A 14099-nucleotide genomic window follows, 5' to 3' on the forward strand; every position below is an offset into this window, starting at 1 on the left:
ACCTGGTAGTCAAAAGTGGGCTGCGCCTGGGAGTTCTGGCATGGAGGCCTTCATCTCGTAGTGCGCGCCTTATTGTCTGGGACGAAACCTGCGTTACCCCCTCTGCAATGTCCTGTTGCAGTTCCTCAGCTGTTACCCGGGGTTTTTTCACCACTGTACGCTTCAAATACTGGACAGCAGTTGTACACAGCATCCTCTTTCTACCACGCCCAGGTAGTGTTTCCACTGTCCCTTTAGCTTTAAACTTGCGAATTATGCTCCCAACTGTGTCTCTTGGAATGTGTAACGTCTTTGCCGTTCGCTTATATCCATATCCTTTCTTATGAAGAGAAGTTACTTCCTCTCTTGACTTCTTTGACCCCTCCCTGGACTTCAGCATGTTGCAAATACACCATTGACCATCTACAAGAAGCTGAGCGTCACAGTCTTTTTCAATCAGTTTAATTGTTGCTTGTTATGGTTTTAATTACATCTACAGGTGTTTTCAACACCTGATTGAAAAGACCTTATTCAAATTCTGTTCTTAAGAGTTATGATCTTCAAGCGGTTGAATAATTTTGTCAATGAGATATTAAGAGAAATGACACTGTTTGGTATGTTACAAAATATAATGTAATTTAAGTTGCATTTGTCTATTTAATGCATCTTTATTTGATATGACTATAAACAAAATACGGAATAAATGTCCAACTTGCTAAAACACCAAAATTATGGGGAGGGTTGAATAATTTTGATCACAACTGTATGTTATGTAAATTTAAAAACAGTAAACCTTTCTGTCTAGAAATGGAAAATAGCACAGGCAAAAATTCACTGTTTAAAATATTCACACGAAAATACAGAGCTGAAAAAACAAAAACAAATGAGAACCAATAAAAAACATTTATATATATATATAGAATGTATATCTATGTATAGAATGTATAGAGAGAGAGAGAGAGAGAGAGAGAGAGAGAGAGAAAGACAGGCAGGCAGACAGACAGACAGAGAGAGAGAGTGAGACAAACAATTTCAGTTTGTTCCATTATTTCTGTGATGAGTGCTAAACATAACGAGTAAAGTACAAAAAGCGCTGATACATAAAAAAAATAAACATACAAAAGTTTGTTACATAAATGCGGCAAAAATCTCTTGAGGTCGATGATGTTCTCTTTTCTTGCAGCTCTGCTACCTCAGTCCTCTTTGGGCTTGTTTGAGTAATGAATCAAAGTCAAGCTCCTGGAACCTGTTAACTGGAGACAGCTCTGTATCCTCGCTTGCATCTGAGAAACAACGTTGAACAAAAGAATAATGATGAATAATTTTCTTTAGAAAGAAGTAATGGTAAATTCTATAACGGTCTACATCTTTCGCCACTAGCGTGCTGGAGACTGTACAGAGTACAGCCCAGATGTTTTCTCCTCAATTGAGCCACATTTAATTCTGTCTCTGTTTAATTCATTGCTTCTTAAGTGGATGGAAACGGAGTAACTGACTCGGGTGTATTGTTTTATCTCTGGGCTGCTTGCAGTAGCATCTTGCTGCTGTGGGAAGCAATCCAGTGTCTCTGGGTTGTTTTTTTGTTGAGTCTTCACATCCATGATTGACATTTTAGCCGTATTGGAAATACACACACCATGTGTTGGATGTGGAACTCACACAAAGGAGAGTTCTGTAGATAGTTCTGTTCGGTTTCATGTGTGCGCAAAGCACTTAATGTGCGGCTCCAATCACTTGCTCAATGTGAGACGAATATGCTTGAAGTGTTCTATTAAATTCTTTTCGCAAGACAGCTTTTCTGTAAACAAAAAATACCATCACGTTTTAATCTCGTGACATGAGATGTTGTCATACCCCTAGTTAAGACTGTTCAAAATGAGATGTGTCAGGTGTCCCTTGATACTGTTTTTCAGGTTAAGATAGTGTTCAGTTTTAATGTCTTACTTCATACTTAAAAAAACTTCATATTTTAAAAAAATACCTAAAAAATTGCCTGTAAAGGTTTTATGATGGCAATGCTTTATCCCTGGTAAAATTATTTATAGTTTAATAATTTTATATGTGAAAATGTCTTGGAAATTTGAACAAATCAGAAGTTCTGAAGTTACAGAGAGGACCGTGTTGCCACTGTACTTTGGTGGACTCTCACCTAGATCTGCATAATTTGAATTACAAAACTGTCTTCTTCCACCAAAGCAGATGTCAAATGGCAGCTCATCAGGCTTTCTTAATTTTCCTCCGTTATCAATGGCTGCGAAAGCATCCTCCATGTTGTAGAATGTGACAAAGCCATAATGGTCACTGTAGAATCAAAAATGTAGAATTTTAATCCTACCAAACATACAGTATATAAAAAAATATCTTTTCTCACTGTGTACCTACCCTTTATTTCTAAAATGCAGCGACACACACTCCACCTCTCCAAACTGAGAGAAGCGCTCTCTGAGTTCATCGTGAGTCATGGATCTGCGGATGCGGCCAATGTACACCACTCTGCGCTCATCCTTTTGAAGAGGAATTTACATGTCAAGCAATTGTGCTTGTTAGCTGCGCAACAAACATACTCAAAGTTTACATGTAAAAATAAACTCACAATAGCTTTTAGCTTCTGAATCCTTGCTTCTTTCTCCATCTTTAGCTTGTGGGACACTCTGTTAAAAGGGTTTAAGCAACATCACAGGTTGTAATATTTTTTATACCTGAATGCCAAAAAGGAAAAATTCCCATTATCAGACTAACCTGTAAACGTCTCTCCTGCTGTTAAGACAAGACCGTGAGAAAGGAGACGAAGACCTAGACCTGGAACGAGACCAAGATCGGGATCTTGACCTGCTGCATCTTAACCGTGCAGAAGACAGTTTGTGTGGACGAGGCGGTGAACGAGAGACGGAGGGAGAAGGGGATGACGACCAAGATCTTCTGCCAGAACGCGTGTGTTTGAACCTGAGAACACCCAGAGACATGTATTGAAAATGACATAATGCATTAAAACTATCAACCAAGAGAGGAACTATCTGACTACCTTTGTCTTTTTGGGGAGCAGGATGCTGAGCTGGAGGATGATGAAGAGGAACGGGAGCTGTGCAAGAGAGGTGATCTTTTTCGGTACTTTCTCTTCTCTCGTCCTCTGCTTGGTGGGCTGGGTGGAGGTGTCAGTGGCGTACAAGAAGGAGCGCCTCCATACAATGGATCTGTGTGTGTGGACGAGGAGGACTGCTGTTTCTGATCAGCAGCCTTAATGGCCGTGTCAAACGTCCTGATGGAAGCTTCCTTGTAATCAACAGAGGAGGTGGTCTCCTTAACATCGTAAGTGGTTTTAGGAATATTCCTGAGAGGAGTGGGCGTAGGCAGAGGCATACAGTAGTCATGATCTGAAGTCACTGAGGAACATGTGTTAGAAGATGAAGAAAGCCCTGAATTGTTTGTCCTCCTGCATGGCAAAGGACGCGGATCAATGATCTTTATGGCCTTGGATCGAGAAGTTCTCCATCTTACTTTTCTATTAGAGTCCTGAGTGCTGAGAACGACTTCAGTGCCAAGCGGCTCAGGGATTTTCACGTGTTCCAACTTTCTTTGGAGATCTGGCACAGTCGTGGCAGATTTTGGTATTGTTAAGTGCACATCTTTGACAGATTTATCTTCAACAATATTTCCAGTGTTGTCTATGTGTTTAAGTTCAGGAAGTGGCTCATCCTCTTTAGCTGCAGAATAAACAATGACAACAGGTCATATAACACACATTGATCCAAAAACCATTAAATTCAGGTTTGGGAGCTTGACCTTTTTAATTGTCTATTATATATGCTGGGACATTTTTTTTAATGGCAATTCTTACTTATTAGAAATCAAAATCAATGCAAACTTTTCAAAAATTGATTATTAAAAATATGACTTTTAGGCCACCTGTGCACTTACTCTCTGTGTGTACTGTCTGTTAGCCATCTATCAAATAATAAAATAATTTCCAATGTGACTAAATAAAGTGTGAAAAACTACAGGTTTTTTTTTCAGTGATAACTTACCTTGTTTTTCTTCAAACTGTTCCAACAAACTTGTAAGATCAGGGGCTTCAATCCCTATAATGGAACAGAACATCAATATATATTTTTTATTGATCACATATATTTCATAATTTGTGCTTATTGTTCAGTACCTGACTTAGCTGCAGTACTTGTCTCTGTATTTGCAAGCTGCAGTGATGGTAGCCGTACCTCAGGAGCAGAACATGTAGGGGAAACCTTAGGAAACTCCTTCTTGACTGGCTGACTGTGGTGTGATGGCATGGTTTTACAAGTTGATGCATCTGGACTAGTTAACTGACAAATCTTTGGAACAGTGATGCCTGGTGGATTCCTGCACTCTGAACTAGATTTGTTTTTAAGCTTATTGGGGCACGGTGTGGTTGTCTCAATTAACTTGCAATCAACCCCTGGAAATGACTTACGTTCAACAGGGAATGTTGGTATTGTGGGGACTGTGAATTCAACATTAGACAGTGGTGAGTGATGACTGGATGAGGCCGGTGTTTGTGTAACAGACAAGGGGAGTAATACAGGGTTTGGGGGATCAGTTGTGCGCAGTGTTCTAATGTTTACTAGACTTTTTTTGCGTACAGGTCCATTAACAGGAATTTCAGTGAGCTTGTCCGGAAGTGGACTTTGAGGTGAAAAGTTTTCAGTTTGTAGGGAATTGAATCCACAACACCTTACAGAAAATGGTCTCATCTTCTTTACTGGGTGAGGTGTGTGATATGTTTTGTGAGGAGTATTTTGGGGTTCGGAAGTGCTGAGTCTGGGAAGGTCCCGGCGATGAAGTTTAGACTTTATCCCACGGAGGTTCTGTCGCTGTCCATGTGAACAGAGAATTGGTGTCAGTTCTTTGGGGGGCTCAGAAAGGGAAGGCCACTTGGTGGTGTTGTTCCCCTGCTTCTCCACCAGAGGCTGCTTTTTTTGCCGCAACTGCCTGTACTCTTGGAGGCTTAGTGATTTGGCTTTGATTTCTCTTTTTAGTAGTGGTTCTTCACCCTTGATAGGGACTTCTGTAGTTAACTCCGCAGGTTGTTGATCAGCTGGACTTTGCACTGCTTCAGAGTCGTTTAATATATCTGCAGTGGTTACACTGGGGAGATTGTTCAGGTTAAATGGAGATTCCACAGACTGATCAAATGAAACCACTTGAACCGCACCAAAGCTCACGCTTTTCTTTGTCATGGGGAACAAACGTCTGGAAGAGTCGCCATTCAGTAGAGCACTTTTTAACAGGGTGTGACTGTCCTGGCTTACATCCTTTTCTGTCCCTCCTAGAGGTGTCTCATCATCAGACACAACATGTATATCTTCATCACTGTCTCCAGTGGGCTTCTCATACTTCCATACTTCTTCCTGGGAAAATATTGTGTGTTTCCTCTCCATATTGTCCCAGGACAAAGTTGATGGTCCAGCTGCGTTATGTGGCTCCTTTTCCACTTCCTCCTCCTCCACATGCAGTTCAAGGCAGTAAGGGTGCATGAGTTTTACCAGGTTGACCAGGGAAGAGGATGTGAAGACCTCCACATTATTATCTGCTGTCTTAGTTTGCGCTGGAAACAATGTCTGACTTTGTTCTCGAGACACTGGGAGCAGTCTGACGGCTTCCTTCTTTTCTTCTTTGCCTGCGTCGCTCTTTGTTATTCGGTTCAAACTGGCGGATTTTGATTTTGTTCTCGGTTTGTCATTGAAAGGTGCTTCATCCTGTAAAAAAATGAAGATAGGAAAAAAGTTTTTGTATTAATTCTGATGTGCAACAAGTAATCACTGACTCGTATGAATTATTTTTTTTGCTCTTACAAGTATTTGTTTGGGCAAATAAAATAACTGATGTGTGATAGGAAAGTGAGTAAAAAAGTATTTCTTAACGTTTTCCTAAGATGAATATTCATGAATGTGTTGTTCATGTTAGAAAACCAACTTCACTCATTTTGAGAAGCATTTAAAATATAGCAATATCTCTGTTTACATACACCCTACTGATTCGTTTTTCAATTTCCACGGTTTTCATTTGCATTCCAGTTTACATAAGATGGCCAAACATTACTTGTAACAAACTAGCACTTCGATCAAGAAAGTAAAAAACTATATTAAATTAAAGAAATAACATGTAGCGAAACCGTGAAGCTAATCCCAATTTACACCTTTAGTCTTTGTTTTAGCCATTGGCCCTCAGTTTTGCACCTTCACACCAAGCAAGTGGTACCCCAATTATCCTGCAAGGTTAAGGGTAGGCCTAAGTGCCAAGGGGTGTATTGCCCTAGAAATCAGAAAGCATGTTAATTAATGTAAGTAAATTATAAGCACAATTGATTTTCATCCCACAACAATATTGCCATTTTTCGACAGGGTTTCTGCAAGTATCAGCAAATCTAATGTAATGGTTTTTAATGCCATTTTTTGCGTCACTTTAAAAAATGTTATGCCCATGTCCCACCCCATGTGGTTATTATATTATATATAGTCAAAAGTTTACAATTGTCCGTATACAGACAATTGTAAGCATTTGACAATAGTAATCTTAAATAGTTGAAACGTTTGCATTAACTGTTACATAGTGAATTAGAATTGGCTCGCAGGACTGTTTCATCTGAGAATTTATTTATATATATATATATATATTTTTTTTTTTTTGGTAGTAGCATCCAGTGTAGACAATAGCCAATAAAAAGGTTCCGCCTGTCAATCGTCACACTATACCTTCAGTTAAAAAGATTAAAGGAGAACTGGACTAAACCCCTCTAAATAGACAGCCAATTCTGAATTAGTTAATCAATATGTGGCTCCTCAAAGTAATTTTCTAAATTTTATATTTATAAAACATGCTGTAAAAATGAATATCCTCTGAAAATATGCCTTATAATAGCTACAAGTTGGAGGATAAATGTTTTAATCAGGATACAATTTTTTTATAAATAGTTATAAGGTTTTATGGAATAATAAATTAAAATCTTGGAATGCAAATTATGCATGTTTACACATATAGATGATTAATTTAACCCTTCTATTATGTTGAGGGTCAATTTGTCCCATTTCAGTTTTTGTGTTTATCAAATTACTGGTTATCCTTTCTTTTTCTTGCTGAAATTTGGTGACTTTTCCTCATCTATGGTCATGAACTGGTGTGTAAAATCTGGACACTTTGTTGTGTAGTGGAATATCTTGCACAGTTTGTATACAAAGATGATGTTGCGGGTCATTTTGACCCGGACGCTTTCATGTGGGTTTATAGCCAAAATAAACAAGTCTCTTTGATGTACTTTTTACTTTGATGTACAATTGTTTGTATTTTGATTGCCTCTGAGACCCAGAGCCCGGTGTGTGAAGAGAGGGAACTTTCTCACACTTGTCCTTGTCACTGTTCTCATGTCATCTCTTTGACAAACTCACCAAAAATGAGCTCCAGAAGGATGACATCTGAGGAGACAAAGACAAGTGTGAGAAAGTTCCCTCTCTTCACACACCTGGCTCTGGGTCTCAGAGACAATCAAAATACAAACAATTGTACATCAAAGTAAAAAGTACATCAAGGAGACATGTTTATTTTTGGATCTGAACAGCTATTTACCTACATTAAAGCGCCTGGGTCAAAATGATTCGCAACATCATCTTTCTATACAAACTCTGCACAAACATTCCACTACACAACAAAGTGTCCAGATTTACACACCAGTTCATGACCCTAGATGAGGAAAAGTCACCAGATTTCAGCAAGAAAAAGAAAGGATAACCAGTACTTTGATCAACACAAGAACTGAAATGGGTCAAATTGACCCTTTACATAATACAATTGGAATAAAAAATGTATTGTATGTCACTTTTCTAAATGTTTATATAACCTAAAATAAAATTGTTATTGGTTTAACCTGTTTTCTTGACTGTTTTGAGTGCATTTACACAGTACGGGTCAAAACGACCCACAACATAATCAATGTCATTTGTTTCCAAAATAATACAAGGGTTAAACATTTAAAAGATAATACAAGTCATGGAAAGATTATTTGGAAAATTTTACATATTGCATAGATTGTATTTTACACCTTCTCAGTTTTTTTTAAATGGGTACAGTAGACAGCAAATTATGTATAAAGTCAGGAAGCTGAATGAACTCTTAATATATGTATCATTTACTGTAGGAATGTCAGAAAATAGGTTGTGGTGTCTTGTGAGAACAGGCTTTTTAAACCATCCGAGGCCACCATATGTGGTGGCTGCGTCACGAGAGTTGCTAATGTTAGCCAAGTTAGATAATATGTATAGAACAGTTGAAATGAAGGAGTTGCGAATAAAACAAGCTCAGCTTCCTCGTTAACATGACATGATGTCAGAGTTAAGGCTTACTCGCCTACAGTGACCAAAAAAAGCAAAGTTTGGACCCCCACAGCCATTCAATTTTGCCGTCCAGTGGAGTTGCTGCTATGGAGGCAGCACTTTTCCTGCTTTCGGACCTTACAAGAACTCGAGTATCCAGTTTTAAAGCCACAGATGAATAAAAGAAACACACAGACAGAAGTAGCAATTTTTTTATGATCACAACGTTCATAAATTCATTTTCATTCATCGTTTCTGATGGATTGACGTATTGACTATCGGCTAAGTCCTACAATTGTATTACATTTTGAATTCCTCTGGACATTGCATTTAATGATTTTTAATGGTATTTAAGGCCTTAATTTTCGCAAAATCCTTTTGATAATTTTTAATGCCCAGCGGCAACCCTGTTTGAATGTTTTCATTCAATCAATCTTGAATGAGAAGTGGGCCTGGCCTCGCCTGGACTCCAGGGTTCCGCATGGTGATTGGATGATCTGTCTGAGGCTGAATCCCCTTTTGATTTACAGCAAAATGATCAAATCAGCAATCTTGAAATATACACCACTGCCAGATCATTGTTTAAGTTTCATTCCGTTGAGATGATATGGAGAATTTGACAACCCTGTGAGTGACATTTTTTGTAAAATCTAGCATCTTTATATCTTTTATTGGAGACTATACTGTACTCTTGTTTAGAGAGTAGCTAAAAATTAGCTTTCCTTACAAGAAAGGCCAACAGCCGCCAATGCTATATGGCCTGTTTTACATTGTACAATACGGTTTATTTCGAACATGCATCAATTACAGCATGATACATCACAATTTCCAGTTTCTCTTTTCAACATGTTTGAAAAAGAATAAAAGCAGCAACAAATAAAAAAAATAGAGCAAAATGATATAATATGAATATATATGATTATAATAATTACTATTAACACAGATTTGTTTAAAAACATATGTACAACTTTTTTTTTAGCCTTTTTAAAAGAAACTATACGCATCTTTGCTGATTATGAAAATTATATAGTCATATTGATCCTGCCCCAGCCACGTCCCTATTGCCACAAGTATACTGCCAGTGCAGCGGGAACCTATGCAAAATTTTGAGCATATAACCATCATTACATGTTATGTAGACCACAAGGATGTGTTTTAGATGTAAAAAAACCAACTTAAGACCGCTTTAAATTACGGTATAAGGGACGTTAAATGTTCAATATTCCATTCATCATTTATGAGCATTTCATATTATTTTCTGCATATAAAACCAAATCATTTTTCTCTATAATATGTATTTATATTTTTGTCTGGAACGGATAAATGGATTTACGTTATTCATTATGGCAAAAAATGGTTTAATTTTTTAGTATGATTTGCTTTTACCCTGACCTTTTGGCACATGGCAGAGATACAATTCTAAACACCGATGTACTACTCTAACTGCTAGTGCACCCACCTTCGTCCTGAACCCACATGGCTGATAGGTGAGAAGCTTGGTGTCTGGCAGAGTGTCAAAAGGAGAGAGGGCGCTGCCCACGTCATCCTCCACACAGTCTAACATTTGAGTCAATGCCGAGAGCAAGGTCTCGTTTTCTGTGTCCTGCAGGACAAAGGACAGGAAAGTAGGAAAATGTTACAATCCAATGGAATCAAAGCTATCATTGCATGTAACGGATTTGCACTCTGACCTCTGATAAGACAGTGGAGTCCTCAAAAATGGCCAAGATGGCGTGATCCAAACAGGACTGTTGGTCCATGTCCTCCCCGCCTATGTCACCACCGTATGGTCCAATCTGTCAACATGTGGACATAGATATGAATGTAAGAGAGTAAACATCTTTACAATCTCCCCTCTTTTACCACTCTGCAATTACTTGAAAAACGTCTCACTCTGACAGAATGTGGGTGCACTCACACTTGCCATTTTTGGCCTAGTAAAACAAACTAGTTGTTTACGCTGTATTTAGATTATAGCGTAAACAACTAGTTTGTTTTACTAGGCCAAAAATGACATGAACGCTAACCGTACCACACTAAAATGACTATAATCAACTATTTTTAAATGTTTGATCTTAAACATATTAACGGATGACTGGTGTGAATGCATGCACCCTGTCTTGATAAACAAAAACAGGTTGAGCTACCTACTGTATGCCTGTCGGGTTACTCAGAAGGCATCATAACACGCTTAATCTAAGATTACTTTCATGTAACAAACTTTGGAAACCGACAAACCAAGCTCAGAAGTTGAGCATATCTGCTTTGTCCATGACCCAAAGCAATATTATTATACTTATTTAGTTTAACTTAATAGTAACAGTCAGTTTGGTCGATTTATAGTGCGTAATAGATTGGCAACACAGCTCATTCAACATTAGTCAAATACAATATTTGTCTGCCTTATTGTTGGTTTAATCATTTAAATAAGTCAAACTATGGTGATGGTCCTTACCTGCTGTTATACTAGTAAGCTACCAATAACATTTGACACAGGTGTTTCCAGCAAAGGCTGGTATCGATTCGATACCATGTACATACAAGGACCTGTATTGTCAAGTACTGATACTTTCAACTTGGACATTAGTCAAGATCATTTAATGAACAAAATACTTGTCATCACATTTAGTTGTTAACAAGTACATATTATACGATTAACAATATACAATAAACATTGTAGCAATATCAAAATGTTCTGTATTTCTATGTACACTATATTTGCACCATACAACAAAACCAGCCAGAGAGCGCTGCAAAACAGACAATCATTCTGCTAGTATCAATTGGATATCAGCATTCAATGATTTTGTGCAAGCAAAATACTTGTCATCACATTTAGTTAACAAGTACATATTATACCATTAAAAATATAAGACAGTGTAGCAATATCAAAATATTCTGTATTTAAATGTACACTATATTTGCACAATACAACAAAACCAGCTAGAAAGCGCTGCAAACCACCAACAATCATTCTGCTAGTATCGATCGGATATCAGCATTACTTTGGTATCGATATTTGAATCAGACTGCCTGCCTCAAGTTACCATGAAAAAAAAAAACCAACCGAAAGTAAAGAAAGTGGGGCAATTTTCATCACGAAGGCGACATTAAACGTGAAAACGGTTACATTTAAATACCAACGTTTATTAAAACCGTCGAACATAAAGTTTAAATGTGTGTATTTGGATTAGACAAGTTTAAAAAATGTTACGCGATACCAACTTAAGCTCATAAATTGAGCATGTCTGCTTTGTCCATGACCCAAGACAATATTATTATACTTTTTAGCTGCATTTGTGTTGGTTTAATAATCTAAAGAAGATAAACTATGGTGATGGTTATTACCTGCTGTTATACGGCAACGGCGGCGATAACCAAGAAGAAGGCGGAGTTGGAATACAATTACAACACTTTACGTACATATTTATATAATATGTACCTACAAGCTCCATTTACAGACAGAGTCCCATTGCTTCTATGAGCGGTCGAGCGAGTCAAAAGCCGGAAAAAAATTATAAAAATTGTTATTTTTATTTTATTTATTTATTTTTTCATTTGTCGCGGCCCTAATTTTTTCGTGGCGGGCCGCCACAAATAAAGGAATGTGTGGGAAACCCTGGGTGTTTCCAGCAAAGATTAGAAGGTACTGCAAATGTTGGTAACAATCCGATACCTGCTTGACACAAGGCAATATTATTTTACTTTTTTAGCTGTCTTTTTGTTGGTTTAATAATCTAAACAAGACAAACTATGGAGATGGTTATTACATGCTGTTATACTAGTAGCTGAGATAGGCTCCAGAGACCCCAAAAGGGACAAGCGATAGAAAATGGATGTATGGATGGATGGATGGATGGATGGATACTAGTAGGCTACCAATAACATTTGACACAGGCGTTTCCAGCAAAGGTTAGAAGTTACTGCAAATGTTGGCATCAATTCAATACCTGTAATGTCAAGTACTGATACTTGGACATTAGTCAATATCATTTAATGAATTTAAGCAAACAAAATACTTGTCATCACATTTAGTTGTTAACAAGTACATCTTATACGAATACCATATTTCCTTGGATTGCTGCAGGGCATATAGTATGCGCCTGCCTTGAATTACTGCCGGGTCAAACTCACTTCCCAAAATAATTAGCGCATGCTTAGTATTACCGCCTGGTCAAACTCGTGACGTCACGAGTGACACTTCCCCTGTCATCATTTTCAAAATGGAGGAGGCTGATTTCAATACCGGTAATTTGAAATCGCATTAAGGGAAGAAGATCAAGAGCTATTCAGTAGGATTTAAGGTCCAGGCTTACATGACACTTAAATTTTTACTGCATACCTTTGCTAAGTGCTGGAGTGAGAAGAGGTTTTAAAATAATTAGCTCATGCTTACTTTTACCGCATGCCTTTGGTAAGCGCAGGAGTGAGAAGAGGTTTTAAAGGAATTAGCGCCCTGGCGGCAATCCAAGGACATACGGTAACAATAAAACACAGTGTGGAGATATCAAAATGTTCTGTTCTAACCAGTATTTCTATATACACTATATTTGCACAATACAACGAAACCAGTTAAAGAGCGCTGCAAAACTGATTCTGCTAGTATCGATCGGATATCAGCATTACATCGGTATCGATAGTTGAATCAATCCGACTTCCTCGAGTTACCATGAAAAAACTCAACCGGAAGTAAAGAAAGTGAGACAATTTTCATCACAATGGCGACACTAAATGTTAAAATGGTTACATTTAAATACCAACCTGTATCAAAACCGTCGAGCATATAGTATAATTGTGTGTATTTGGATTAGACAAGTTTGAAATGTTACGCTATACGATTGATGTAATAATGGAGTCCAAGTAGCTTTTAATGCAGTTGTAGAAGCAAAAGATGAAGGACAGAGACGGCTGTGGCGAAAAAGAATGGCTGAACAGAAAGAACATCCTGTTCTGTTTTACTGTCAGCAACATAGTCATGCCGCATGGGATATCCTTAGCGTCAATATGCACAAATAAAGACTTGAGATAACCCCACGACGACAAAATAGACAACTTGTGCTCCAACTAAGATCACTGATGTCCTTCTGCCCACAGCCACGTGTGGCCACTCGCGCATGTGGCGGTGAAACAGCTATCATGGCCAACACAACCCGCTCTAGTCTACCTTTTAAGCAGCCGAGAAGCTTAAATGACAAAACGGTACCTGGGTCGGATTGACGGTGCTCGCAAAGTCGACGTTGCCGGCATTTAAAGCCTCGTCTATGTATCTCCATTGCGACGCCATCTTGCCGCTCCACATGGTAGACATGGCAGGCCGGGACACGTGGTCACCGGCAGCGCGCGAAATGAGGAGGCTGACCTGGGAGCAGTTTGGTACGCGTAACATGTTAGGCGAAGACAAGGAATCTGATCCTGGATCGGTGATAGTTTACTATCAATTTAGGGCTCCTACTTTGTTAAAGTACAATGGATGATTGTTTTAATCTCTTTCGGATAACGTATTTTTTCATGTTATAATAAATAAGATACTCTAATTCACGAAAATTTACCAATACGTCTCAATTCGAATACATGTGGTTGTTTTCATGGCGTAACAGTGACATCTAGCGTCCAATTGACGGCACTACATTTCCACTTTGGGCGATAGGGTACTACAAGTTTTGCTATTGATTCAAATAAACGCAAGGCCAGTGTTGCAGATGCTTCTGCTGAAATAATTAATAATTAGAATAGAGAATAATACACAAGAGTCAGATATCATATACAATATTGTTTGTGAACGAT

At 38.2% G+C, this 14099-nt stretch overlaps 1 protein-coding gene across 1 annotated transcript; it reads right to left on the bottom strand.

The window, feature by feature from the left end:
* Positions 1 to 413: 413 nt before the first annotated feature.
* Positions 414 to 13716, bottom strand: LOC133538950 (peroxisome proliferator-activated receptor gamma coactivator-related protein 1-like). Its single transcript, XM_061880903.1, has 11 exons — positions 13519 to 13716; positions 10007 to 10111; positions 9775 to 9918; positions 4133 to 5708; positions 4002 to 4055; positions 3002 to 3680; positions 2719 to 2922; positions 2573 to 2630; positions 2362 to 2483; positions 2129 to 2280; positions 414 to 1262 (listed from the first exon to the last, which is right to left on the bottom strand). Exons 1-11 carry the CDS (start codon positions 13699 to 13701, stop codon positions 1168 to 1170), a joined length of 3372 nt encoding a protein of 1123 aa, XP_061736887.1. The 5' UTR covers positions 13702 to 13716; the 3' UTR covers positions 414 to 1167.
* Between the last annotated feature and the right edge of the window lie 383 nt (positions 13717 to 14099).

The sequence above is a fragment of the Nerophis ophidion genome, linkage group LG20 (assembly GCF_033978795.1).
Source record: "Nerophis ophidion isolate RoL-2023_Sa linkage group LG20, RoL_Noph_v1.0, whole genome shotgun sequence".
NCBI lineage: Eukaryota > Metazoa > Chordata > Actinopteri > Syngnathiformes > Syngnathidae > Nerophis > Nerophis ophidion.